The sequence below is a fragment of the Emys orbicularis genome, chromosome 1 (assembly GCF_028017835.1).
Source record: "Emys orbicularis isolate rEmyOrb1 chromosome 1, rEmyOrb1.hap1, whole genome shotgun sequence".
In the NCBI taxonomy this organism is placed as follows: Eukaryota; Metazoa; Chordata; order Testudines; family Emydidae; genus Emys; species Emys orbicularis.
In genome coordinates, this window is record NC_088683.1 from 45,922,925 (window position 1) to 45,935,888 (window position 12,964).

Below are 12,964 nucleotides of genomic sequence, written 5' to 3' on the forward strand. Positions count from 1 at the left end.
GCTTTTATATTACTCATTGACCGTAGGTAGGGGGTTTTGTTTTTTGTTTGTTTTTTACAGTGCAGGTTGGCAGAGCTTACATGCTATTGTCTGTTTAATTCCTACTGAGAGTGAAAGTTAGCTCTTAGCTACCCTATAAGTTTCATTTTAAAATAAGCCTTTCTCTAGCAAAATTAGCATTGTCATGTAAAATAATGATTTAAAAAAATAAGAGTACAGTTTGATGTTACTTTTTTTTTTTTTTGAAGCATTCTGTGTCCAGATATGAAGTGTTTTTAATAGCAAAATTACTATTGGACAATTGAATTTTGTGTCAGATATTAACAGTGAACATTAAAGGGATACAGTAAGTTGATGAACATACAAGTAGAGCAGAGAGACTGTGTAAGATGCATGCACGTACTCACATTCTGAAATTAAGGTAGAATGAATTATTTGGCCCTGCCTCCTTTGAAAGATGCCCTTTAATCTCTTTTTCTCTGTAAGTACTCAAGAAGTTACAATGTGGTTTAATCTGTTTGAAGTATTTGATGGAATTCCTCAATTCAATTCACATTGTTTCTGGCTAAAGACAGCAATGTATTTAGGGTAGATTTCCAAAGCCAAGTATTTGTAACGTGTAATCCTAGATAATCATTAAAGTTCAGATTTATATTTTCATTAACTATCTCTGGCTGAAAGCACATAGCCAATTGATTAGTTAGTTAAACAGAATTTATAATATGACATAATTAATGACATTCTGAATTTTAAATATATTTTCAAGGAAAGAAAATTTCCAAAGTTTGTAGCGAAAGAAATGGAGAACATGTTTATAGAAGAGTTGCGGTCTTCAGTGAATTTGCTAATGGCAAATTTGGAAAGTCTTCCAGTGTCTAAAGGTGGCCCAGAATTTAAATTGCAGAAGTTAAAGCGATCACAGAATTCTGCTTTCTTGGACATAGGAGATGAAAATGAAATTCAGCTGTCAAAGTCAGATGTGGTGCTATCATTCACATTAGAGGTAAGTGAATATATCACATAACATTTGTTGATTATTTAAATGATTCTAGAATATTATTTCTTACTACCTCCTTATGATTAGTCCTTCCCCATTTTTGTAGTTATATTTAGAATTTCATACTCATATGTTAAACAGCTAGACCATAATTTAATTTTTGATAATTAGGGTTTATGTGCAAACGTATGTACATTTTCCCCTTTAAACTAAGAGCAGGATTCAGGATGCTTTCAGGTGAGCTGTAGCCTATAGGATGGCTTTGGTTAAGAAATAAGTAAACGTTAGGTTTGGGGCATAAATTAGCCTATATGTAGAGGAGTATGGGAAACTTAAGTTGCTAGTGTGAAAAAAGTCAAAGATAACTTGGAGATAAATTATGGGAAGGTAAGAATCAGCAACGACATGATGTAGGGTTATGTTACCATTATGTTTTGGTTATAACTGGTTTGAGCACAGTTTTCAATGGATGTTTTTGAGAATTGTAAATGTTTTACTAAAATGTTATCTATATTGATAGTGGGGGGGACATTGGTGCAGATGTTAAATTAAGTCATGCGAAAAGACAACAAGAAGGTGGAGGAAATGTAATTATGATAGAGGCCAACTTAATGTTAATTAGGATTATAATGGAGCATAGAAAGTGTAGTTTTGCTAAATTGTGAGAGAGTGCCCGTTAACATCCGAAGGGTACCATTAGGTTCTAGTGTTATAAGTCTGTACTTCCTCTGTTATCAGTGGACTGATCCTCCCCATTGATATACCATTTTGTCATTGAATGTGAGTATAGTAGAACCTCAAAGATATGAACACCAGAGTTACGGACTGACCGGTTAACTGGCCACCATGTGGAACCGGAAGTAAGCAATCAGGCAGCAGTGGAGACACCCCCCCTCCCCCCCCAAAAAAGTGAATATTGTATTGTACCTGTATTGCATTTTAAAGGTAGGCACATCTGGGCTGCCTGTCCCCACCCCCACCCCCTACTCGCCACACGGGGGGTGGGGAACACAGCCACTTACAAGTAGGAGGTGAAGATGCTGACTTAGTTTCACAGGCACAGCTGTGAGCCCTTGAGCAGGGAGAGCAGGAGCAGCGCTGGGGTCTTCTCTGCTTTCCTGTAATCTATGGGTGCAGTTCCTTCCCCTCCTCCCCCGGAGGGAGGGGAACAAGCTTGCATGCTCAGTAAGAGCTGGGAAAGAAACTTCCTGCAGGGCTGGCTTTAGGACTTCCGGGGCCCGATTTGAATACCCGGCGGCGGTCCGGGTCTTCGGCGGTGGGGGGTCCGCTCCGCGTCTTCCGCAGCACTGAAGACCCCCCCCCCCACTGCCAAAATGCTGCCGAAGACCTGGAGCGGACCGCCGCCAGGTGAGTAAAAAAAAATTAAAAAGGCGCCTAAGGCGTGGGGCCCTCTTAGGCATGGGGCACGATTCTGGAGAATCGGCCTAAAGCTGGCCCTGACTTCCCGAGCTCCTGCTGGAACCTGGCCTGGAATGTTTACTGCTGGAGCTGGAGCCCAAGCTCCTGCCTGCATGCTGTGCTCTGGAGGAGTAGCTCAGTTTTAAAGGGCTACAGCCCCAGGGTGCCTCACTCATCACCCTTGCAGCCAGGGGGCTAGAACCAGCTGCCTGTCCCCACGCCCACTCGCCGGGCAGCCACTTACAGGTAGAAGATGAAGATGCTAAAGTTCGCAGGCACAGCTGTGAGACCCCACTCCAAACAGTCTGCCCTGAGGAGCATCCCATAACGTCTTGTTCAGAGTTATGAACAACCTCCATTCCCAAGGTGTCAGTAATTGAGGTTCTACTGTATAATAGTAGCATTTGTGTAAATAATAATTGAATGCCTGTTTGTTTAACTAATCATTTTTTAAAATAAAGTTTGGTTGCATCATTCAAAGTATTGCCTGGTGGTCCTCTACTAAATAAATTTTCTGTAACCAACCTAGAGGTGTTAACCTCAATACTAAGTTAGGTTATTTCACCCTTATCTTTAACAACATAATATTAATTGGGAACATTTTAATATAAAAGTTACAAAATGTCACACTCTCTCTTCTTGTGACTGGCAATCTTGTATAAATTCCGTGCTAATTTATTAAATACACAGGAATACTATTGGCCATAATTAGGAATGAAAGTGAAGGTTATCTGATCAACTCTGGAATTCTTTTTAATCCATCAGTCCATTTTGGCTTTCACTTCCTATCCTTCATTGTTTCTGCTCACCTGCATAGCTTCTCCAGAGGTTAAGGGTAAGAATCTCTCTTATCGTGTGGGAAAGTATTATCATATTTATTTTAGTTTGATTTCCCTTGTGGGCAAAACTAGAAAAAGGCAAATCAGAAGTCTGCTTTTGTTTTTTCTTTCTTTTTTCCTTAACTTAATTATTTTTGCCTTAACTCTACCTCTACGACTATTAACATAGTCTGTCGTCTGCCATGGACGCAAAGCTGTAAAAGTTCACAAACAAATTATCCATTTTACTCAGCAGTAATATAAATAAACGTGCAATTTACATCTTCCATGCTCATTATTAATAGTAGCAGGAAAGAGTTCTTGAGGAAAATACAGAAGATTTCAAAAAAACAGCTATCTTTTTGAGAATACTCAGGAAGAATTGAAGGCCTTGATCCTGCAATCTTTTCCATATGGGTGCATTCCTGCACGCACATTGAGTCCAAAATACTGCAGTAGGAGAGCACGTGGGCATAAGATTTCAGGATCAGGGCTTATGTCTATTAATGCAAACCCTATACCAGGGAATACCAGCCTCTCCTTGTGATAATAGCATGAGTAAAAAGAAAGACACGAGTTTGTATTCGACACCTTTACATGTGCTGCATTTAGAGCGCATTCTGCGCATTTGAGAATAGTTACACGGATGGATGAAAGTGCAACTTGGATTATATTATTGTTTTAATTTTTTTAACTAGTTTAAAATAAACTTAGAAGTGTGCATATACTTCTTAAACAATTGTTCTTTTCTGAGCAATGTGTCTTTAAATAAAAAGCTTTCAATGTTGTTATTGGGGGAGCTGGTAAGTGATCCTTATATTAAGGTTGCCTAACACCTCCCATTACAGCTTCTTGTTTTTAGTTGTTTATAATTTGGCTGCTTGGGCTAAAAAGATTTCCCAAGTCACGTATGTACACCTGTAATCACAAACATTCCGAGCATCTTGGATTCATTGTTAATTGGCTACTAGTGTAAGTAGCTGGGATTTTATTTGCGTTATGAATAGCCTTCATTAAGGAGGACTCGCGCTTTTCCACAGAGGATGAAATGTGTAAAATGTCCAAAATGTTCAAACATAGGTGTTTCAAATTAAGTTCCTAAATAGTTTTCAAAGATGCTGATGAAAATTGGAGTTGTAGGTGTTCAGCACCTTTGAAAATGTCATTTTTTTTAGCTGTTTGAAAACTTTAGCCTGTATTTTTAGGTAGGTTTAAATTTTGGGTCAGTGAACTGGAACTGATTGTGCTTCTTTAAGGAACTGCTCTTCATCAGAGCTGATTGAAAAACAGAACTTCTGTCCTGGGGAAATTGCAGTATTTTGCCATTTTGATTTTATCTTAATTCAGGAAGCAAAGTCAAAATATCGAAACTTTTTGCGGAATAAATAATTAGCATTTGGGAATGTTGAAAGATCCACTTTCACATTTTTTATTGAAGGTAAATGTTTTCCCTTCCCCTTTCATTGCCATCTCTCTCCCTGTGCGTGAGAAACTGTGGTGCCCTGAGGGAGCTGAAGTTTCCTCTTTCCTCTCGGTTTGTTTCAGAATCTACAATTCCTGTGAAGCACTGCAGCTGCTCAACTACAGTGAGAGACTGCAGTGCTTCCTGGGAGGTGAAGTCTGGCCAGGAGACCAGGACCATTTGGAGAATAGAAACAGGAGGTACATGGCACTACAATTCCCATGATGCATTGCAGTGGCTCAGGCAGAGGGAGAAATTCTGAAACTAAATGTTTCTCATTTCAGGTCAGGTCGGCTTTTACAACTGAAGCACATTTATATTCTTCATGGAATATTCCACTGAAGTTGATCTGTACCAGCGAAAAATTTTGGTTTTGATGAAACCCTGTTTTGAGGAAATTTTCCTTTGAAATTTTTCGACCAGCCCTACCCTTTACCAATAATTCCATGTCCGCAATTGTTGTTCCTATTTATTACTGTGGCTTCTAGACGTCAACAGTTACAGTGCTTCCAAATCCTAAACTAAAATCTTCAACAGTTCTCTGCTGTAGCTGTTGTATATACTTGACATGGCTTGGTGGCATTAGTAAACCAATTTATGGTTAGAAGTGAACTTTTGAAGAAATGCTTCAATCTACAGTGACTAAATGTTTTAAATAATATTGTCTCCTGTACTGTGTGCCACCTAAAATGTCAGTTCTGAAGTCATTAATGAATTTAATTTATACACTGGACTTCAGAGCACAGTGATTAGTGGACACTAGTAACAGTTTTCTCTTAATTTTTTTTAAGACTTTTATGCTAATTCAGAACTCTCACAATTAAGCAAAAATGCTATGACCATTTTCTTTGCCATTACTGAGCCATAAAGTAAAATGCAAATGCATACTGATCACATTGATACTGTACCTGAACTGATAGTAATAATTTATTTGAGATTGTTTGATGCAGGAGGTAACCTCTCAAGTTTCATCCATTTGATGTATTTTTAATAAGATGCAAAATGATAGGAAGATTCTGATTGATACATGTATTAATGCAAAAACATGTCTAGCATTCTTGTAATGGGAGAGTTTTTAAGAGCAATTTAAATCCTTAATTACTTGGAAAAGAAGAAAACGAGTAGGGCTTCTCATCTACATGCAGTATTCATATGTAAAAGGCTAACTTTTTTTTTTTTTTTTTTTTTTTTAAAGAACAACAATAGTCCTTCATTCCATGCATTAAAACAACAGCAGTTCATCTGCTAGACAGGTACTCAAGTGGTTGTGTTAGTGGTAAAATACATGAAATGAATGAGCTGTTAAATAAAACAATACATACCTCCCTTGTTTTCACCAAACCCACTTAAGAGAGTGAATGCAAAGCCTGAAAATAGTGCCATAAGTCTCCCTAGCAAAGATTGGTTGTGTAGCTCCTACAGTGCATGGCAGACAGAAAATGTCCTATTTTATAAAAGGAGATTGCTTTTTACCGAGTGGATGTTGAGAGTTTAATGGAAATGTCAAAAAAAGGCTTTCTGCAACTTGCTTTAGATTTCTAGAGATGGACACAAATTTCACACCATGAGTGACATATTTGGTAAGGAAATATATTGAGATCAGAAGAATCACAACAGCCAATAAAACTAAAAATCAGAAGAATCACGAAAGCTAATAAATCTAAAAGATGCTCAGGGATGACATGAAGAAGAAGAAGAAATCTAATTTTCTTGTAAATGTTCTATTTGGGGTGAATATAGTTTCTTCCACTAGAAACTTATCTAGCTTAAACAACGAGGAGTCTGGTGGCACAGCTTGTTTTAGTGAATTTACAAAGCTCTTGTAGCCTTTTCTGTCACTGACAGGCTCTCTATAGGTCAAGAGGCTACAGTTCATTTTTTGACAAGTCAAAAAGTAGATTAGTTTTCTGAAGTGTTATTGTACGGGTAGCATTTTTTCAGCATGGGAGACTTATATTTTAAATGCTGAGTGTTAAAAATCTGAAAGCCAGATTCTTGCCTGAGATCGATACATCCTATTCACTTAAAGCTAAATCTCAAAGAAAACAAAGTGGGTGGTGGGAAACTAAGTTGAAGCTGATCTCATAGATTTTTTTGAACTGAAGCATAGTGAACTTATTCCTCTGTATACACGAAGCAGTAGATGGACAAAAACTGTCCCACTCTCTAAAGTATGAAGTGGTATCCCTGAAGGAAAAGCAGGATTATACTAGTACTTCTGTATGCAGTTTATAACATCTGAATGCTGGTAAATTGAGGACCTTAAAATATCCAGTCCATACTTCTGTAGGATGTGATTAAATTGGGGAATCTTTGTCAGATACACTGAACAGCTATATGAGAATTATGAAAGACAAAAAGAACAGAGGGAATCTATTAATGCTATTTAAAGAATAAATCTAGGAAGCAGGTAATAAATTGGCCTTATATCTTGATTTCAACAGTGTGGAAGATATTGGGAACCAGCACTGTCTACAAGGATAGAAATGAGAAGGGGTCACAACTGAAAATGACCAAGGGGTACAAACTGAGGCTAAGGAATGGGAAAATAATAAAGGAATGTAGACAAAATTTGATATGTAGATTATTTCAAACCATGCTCTCTACACAGTTAAGATTCCAGATTTATTTTGGTCATCACAATGAGATTTTTCCACCAGATAAAATGTAAATAGCTAGTAACTTTAAGTACAATGGCTTCCTTAAAGGGACACTTTCAGCTTTGAAATGTAATCCATTTTTAAAAAGCTAAAAGTAGTTTCAGGTACTTACATCTGCCTTTTCATCATACTGCCAGTTTCTATCATTTTACAGCCACATTTTCCTACTTTTAAAATTTTTGTGCCTTCTCTGTGTCTGTTTGAAAGACCCACACGATAGAAAGTTACTATAGTGCAATAGGCTACACACAGAATGCTGTCAGATTCACAAAGTAAACAAACAAAATGTAGAATGAGAACTTTCCCTCTCATCTCTTTCGTGGACAGTAATCTTAGTTATTCCACGTCACAATAGCAGGTAAACAGCGTAATTCTGAACTACCATTGTTATTTTTCTTTGTAGAAGAAAGGGTTGCGTCGCTGAGATACCGACCACTTCCCATGCCAACAGACATTTTTCTGCTTTCTAAGAGACTCGATGCTTTCCACACTCTTTCTGCCCTTCAAAAATAGACACTAACAGCAGGGTGTGTGTGTGTGTCGGGGGGTGTTTAAATGGCCTAGATTAATCATCGAAGCAAATGTACTGTACAGTTTAGGAAACCTATTTTCCCTCTGAGAATATGCATACATCTATTCAAAGTTACTGCAATTGAGCATCGTAAGCAATCTGGGTTGACTGTGTTAAAATCACTGTTCAGTCAAGCATTCATTTCTGACTTGGATTATAATAATGTTTCATTCCAGAGTTTAGTATTTGTAAGCAGGCACTTTTTCATTGTATAGACATTTTCTATGAAGATGGTATCGTTTTATGAAACAGAGTGATTGTTTCACAAGTTGGAATTGTTATAAGAGGGCCTTTTTACAACAACTTGTAACAAAAATGATAGAAATAGTGGCAGAAGGTGCCTTTTTAATATCTTGTCTATTTCAGCTACTAAACAGGTATAGGAAAGGAATACAATACAAACAAATAGCACCTAGAAAGCTGTTTATCACCTAATGAGAATATGATGATTTCCTTTCACCTGGAATTGTCTTGACCTTCTAGTTTTCTGTTCCGAGCATCCAGAATTGATATCAGAGACAAATGTACCTTCTAATTAAAATGGAAACTGAAGAAGAAAACAAAAACACATCAACATAGAAATGAGTCATCACAATAGTTGCATTCAACAGAGCTATTCATTTGGCATGAGAAAAGGAAGCATAGGTATTATTAGGTACCACAATGTTTCAATGCCTCAACTAGCGATTATGAAATAATTTAATGAGCATGGAGATCACAAATGACAAAGATAGTAATTCATAAAGCAATGATGTAATTGTTATTCTTTACAAAGCTCTGTAGTTATTGGTGGTACTTTTCAGTTAAAAAAAAAAATGCTCCGAGTAGCCCAGTACCTGTCACCCCAATGTGGTATTATCTTAGGCCTGGTCTACACTACGAGTTTAGGTCGACTTTAGCTGCGTTAAGTCGACTTAAGCCTGGACACGTTTACACGACGAAGCCCTTTCTTTCGACTTAAAGGGCCCTTTAAACCGGTTTCTTTACACCACCTCGACGAGGGGATTAGCGATAAAATCGGCCTTATGGGGGTCGGAATTGGGTAGTGAGGACGGAATTCGACATTAGTGGCCTCCGGGAGCTATCCCACAGTGCTTCATTGTGACCGCTCTGGACAGCACTCTCATCTCAGATGCACTGGCCAGGTAGACAGGAAAAGCCCCGCGAACGTTTGAATTTCATTTCCTGTTTGCTCAGCGTGGAGAGCACAGGTGACCATGCAGAGCTCATCAGCACAGGTAACCGTGATGGAGTCCCAGTCCCAGTCTCAGGATCGCAAAAGAGCTCCAGCCTGGACCGAACGGGAGGTACGGGATCTGATCGCCATCTGGGGAGATGAAGCAGTGCTGGCCGAACTCCGAAACAGTAAAAGAAATGGCAAAACATTAGAAAAGATCTCCAAGGCCATGAAGGACAGAGGCCATAACAGGGACGCACAGCAGTGCCGCGTGAAAATTAAGGAGCTAAGGCAAGCCTACCACAAAGCCAGAGACGCAAACGGAAGGTCCGGGGCTGAGCCGCAAACATGCCGCTACTACGAGGAGCTGCATGCCATTCTAGGGGGTGCAGCCACCAGTAGCCCAAGCGTGTGCTATCAGTCCCTCTCTGGAGACAGGGAATCGGGTTCGGCGGACGAGGAAGATGAGGATGGAGAGAACATCATAGATAGCTCACAGCAGCAAGGAAGCGGAGAAACCAGTTTCCCCAACAGCCAGGATATGTTTGTCACCCTGGACCTGGAACCAGTAACCCCCGAACTCACCCAAGACCCTGTGGGCACACAGGGGACCTCTGGTGAGTGTACCTTTGTAAATATTACACATGGTTTAAAAACAAGCGTGTTTAATGATTAATGATTAATTTGCCCTGGCAATCGCGGCCAGTACAGCTACTGGAAAAGTCTGTTAACGTGTATGGGGATGGAGCGGAAATCCTCCAGGGACATCTCCAGAAAGCTCTCCTTCATGTACTCCCAAAGCCTTTGCAAAAGGTTTCTGGGGAGGGCTGCCTTATCCCGTCCGCCATGGTAGGACACTTTACCACGCCAGGCCAGTAGCACGTAGTCTGGAATCATTGCATAACAAAGCATGGCAGCGTATGGTCCCGGTGTTTGCTGGCATGCAGACAACATCCATTCCTTATCGCTCTTTGTTATCCTCAGGAGAGTGATATCATTCACGGTCACCTGGTTGAAATGGGGCGATTTTATTAAGGGGACATTCAGAGGTGCCCCTTCCTGCTCTGCTGAACAGAAATATTCCCCGCTGTTAACCACGCGGTGGGGGGGAGGGGTGAAGTGTCCAACCCAGAGAATTGGGTGTGTGGGGGAGGGGAGTTAGTTGGGTTTGTGCTGCATGTTAAACCTTAAACCTCAGCCCCTCCTTTTACATTGCAAACCCATTTTAAATGGCCAACCCAACGGGTGCTTGGTATGGTTAATGAGAGCAGTACTGTTTTAAACCATCCCCACTTGTTAACAAGGTTAAAAAAGCCCAAAGACTGTGTCTTACCATGGCTGCCTGCAAGCTGAAATCTGTGGCCTGGCACTGCGTGAGTGATCTCTCACACCAAACCGGCAGTCCCTCAATGTAAGAGGAAAAATGTGACCTTGTAACGAAAGCACATGTGCTGTGTGATGTGAACAGCAAAATCTAACGTGAAAGAGTGTACCCATTGTTCTAAAAAATGTATCTTTTTTAAACAACTCTCCCTTCTCCTCCACCAGCTGCAAATGTTTCACCTTCACAGAGGCTAGTGAATATTCGAAGAAGGAAGCGAAGGACACGTGACGAAATGTTCACTGAACTACAGACTGCCTCCCACGCTGACAGAGCACAGCAGAATGCGTGGAGGCAGTCAATGACTGATTTTAAAAAAGCCCAATATGAGCGAGAGGAGAGGTGGCGGGCTGAAGAGGAGAAGTCGCGGGCTGAAGAGCAGAGGTTGCGTGCTGAAACGCGGGCTGAAGAGGAGAAATGGCGTCAGCTTGTACTCAGAAAGCAAGAGTCGATGCTCCGGCTGCTGGAGCATCAAAGTGATATGCTCCTGCGTATGGTTGAGCTGCAGGAAAGGCAGCAGGAGCAGAGACCGCCGCTACAGCCCCTCTGTAACCAACAGCAGGAGCAGAGACCGCCGCTACAGCCCCTCTGTAACCACCAGCCCTCCTCCCCAAGTCCCATTGCCTCCTCACCCAGACGCCCAAGAACACGGTGGGGGGGCCTCCGGCCACCCAATCACTCCACCCTAGATGATTTCCACAGCAATAAGTTTTAAAGTTTTAAAGTGCAGTGTGTCCTTTTCCTTCCCTCCTCCCCCACCCATCCCGGGCTACCTTTGCAATTATCCCCCTAGTTGTGTGCTCAATTAATAAAGAATGCATGAATGTGAAGTAACAATGACTTTATTGCCTCTGCAAGTGGTGCTTGAAGAGGGGAGGGGAGGGGAGGTTGGGGTGCTTGGTTTACAGGGTAGTAGAGTTAACCGGGTGCGTGGGGGGGGGGCTGCGATTTCATCAAGGAGAAACAAACAGAAGTTTCACACCATATCCTGCCCAGTCACAAAACTAGTTTTCAAAGCCTCTCTGATGCGCACCGCGCCCTGCTGTGCTGCTCTAACCGACCTGGTGTCTGGCTGCGCGTAATCAGCGGCCAGGCGATTTGCCTCTACCTCCCACCCCGCCATAAATGTCTCCCCCTTACTCTCACAGATATTGTGGAGCGCACAGCAAGTAGCAATAACAATGGGGATATTCTTTTCGCTGAGGTCACAGCGAGTCAGTAAGCTGCGCCAGCGCGCTTTTAAATGCCCAAATGCACATTCCACCACCATTCGGCACTTGCTCAGCCTGTAGTTGAACAGGTCCTGACTCCTGTCCAGGCTGCCTGTGTATGGCTTCATGAGCCATGGCATTAAGGGGTAGGCTGGGTCCCCAAGGATCACGATAGGCATTTCAACATCCCCAATGGTTATTTTCTGGTCCGGGAAGAAAGTCCCTTCCTCCAGCTTTTGAAACAGAAGAGAGTGCCTGAAGACGCGAGCATCATGTACCCTTCCCGGCCAGCCCACGTTGATGTCGGTGAAACGTCCCTTGTGATCCACCAGGGCTTGCAGCAGCATTGAAAAGTACCCCTTGCGGTTTATGTACTCGGTGGCTTGGTGCGCCGGTGCCAAGATAGGGATATGGGTTCCGTCTATCGCCCCACCACAGTTTGGGAATCCCATTGCAGCAAAGCCATCCACTATGTCCTGCACGTTTCCCAGAGTCACTACCCTTGATATCACCAGGCCTCTCATTGCCCTGGCAACTTGGATCACAGCAGCCCCCACAGTAGATTTGCCCACTCCAAATTGATTCCCGACTGACCGGTAGCTGTCTGGCGTTGCAAGCTTCCACAGGGCTATCGCCACTCGCTTCTCAACTGTGAGGGCTGCTCTCATCTTGGTATTCTGGCGCTTCAGGGCAGGGGAAAGCAAGTCACAAAGTTCCATGAAAGTGCCCTTACGCATGCGAAAGTTTCGCAGCCACTGGGAATCGTCCCAGACCTGCAACACGATGCGGTCCCACCAGTCTGTGCTTGTTTCCCGGGCCCAGAATCGGCGTTCCATGGCATGAACCTGCCCCAGTAACACCATGATTTCCACATTGCTGGGGCCTGTGCCTTGTGAGAGGTCCATGTCAATTTCCTCATCACTATCGTCGCCGCGCTGCAATCGCCTCCTCCTCCTCAGCTGGTCCTCCTGGTTTTGCTTTGGCATGTCCAGGCTCTGCATATACTCCAGGACAATGCGCGTGGTGTTCATAGTGCTCATAATTGCCGCGGTGATCTGAGCGGGCTCCATGATCCCAGTGCTAGCTATGGCGTCTGGTCTGAAAAAAGGCGCGAAACTAGTATCTAAAGACCAGGGGAAGAAGGGAGGGAGGGAGGGAGGGGCGGGCGACTGACGACATGGCGTACAGGTACAGGGAATTAAAATCAAGAAAGGTGGCTGTGCATCAGGGAGAAATACAAACAACTGTCACACAGAATGCCCCCCCCC

General features: G+C 42.2%; 1 protein-coding gene across 14 annotated transcripts in view; it reads left to right on the top strand.

The window, feature by feature from the left end:
* Positions 1-12,964, top strand: part of CADPS2 (calcium dependent secretion activator 2) — a 581,803-nt gene that overhangs the window by 232,429 nt on the left and 336,410 nt on the right. For all 14 annotated transcript variants that reach the window (XM_065397473.1, XM_065397474.1, XM_065397479.1 and 11 more), the window contains exon 5: positions 767-1,003. In XM_065397473.1, the coding sequence (XP_065253545.1) occupies positions 767-1,003 (237 nt within the window). The remainder of the gene's footprint in view (positions 1-766; positions 1,004-12,964) is intronic.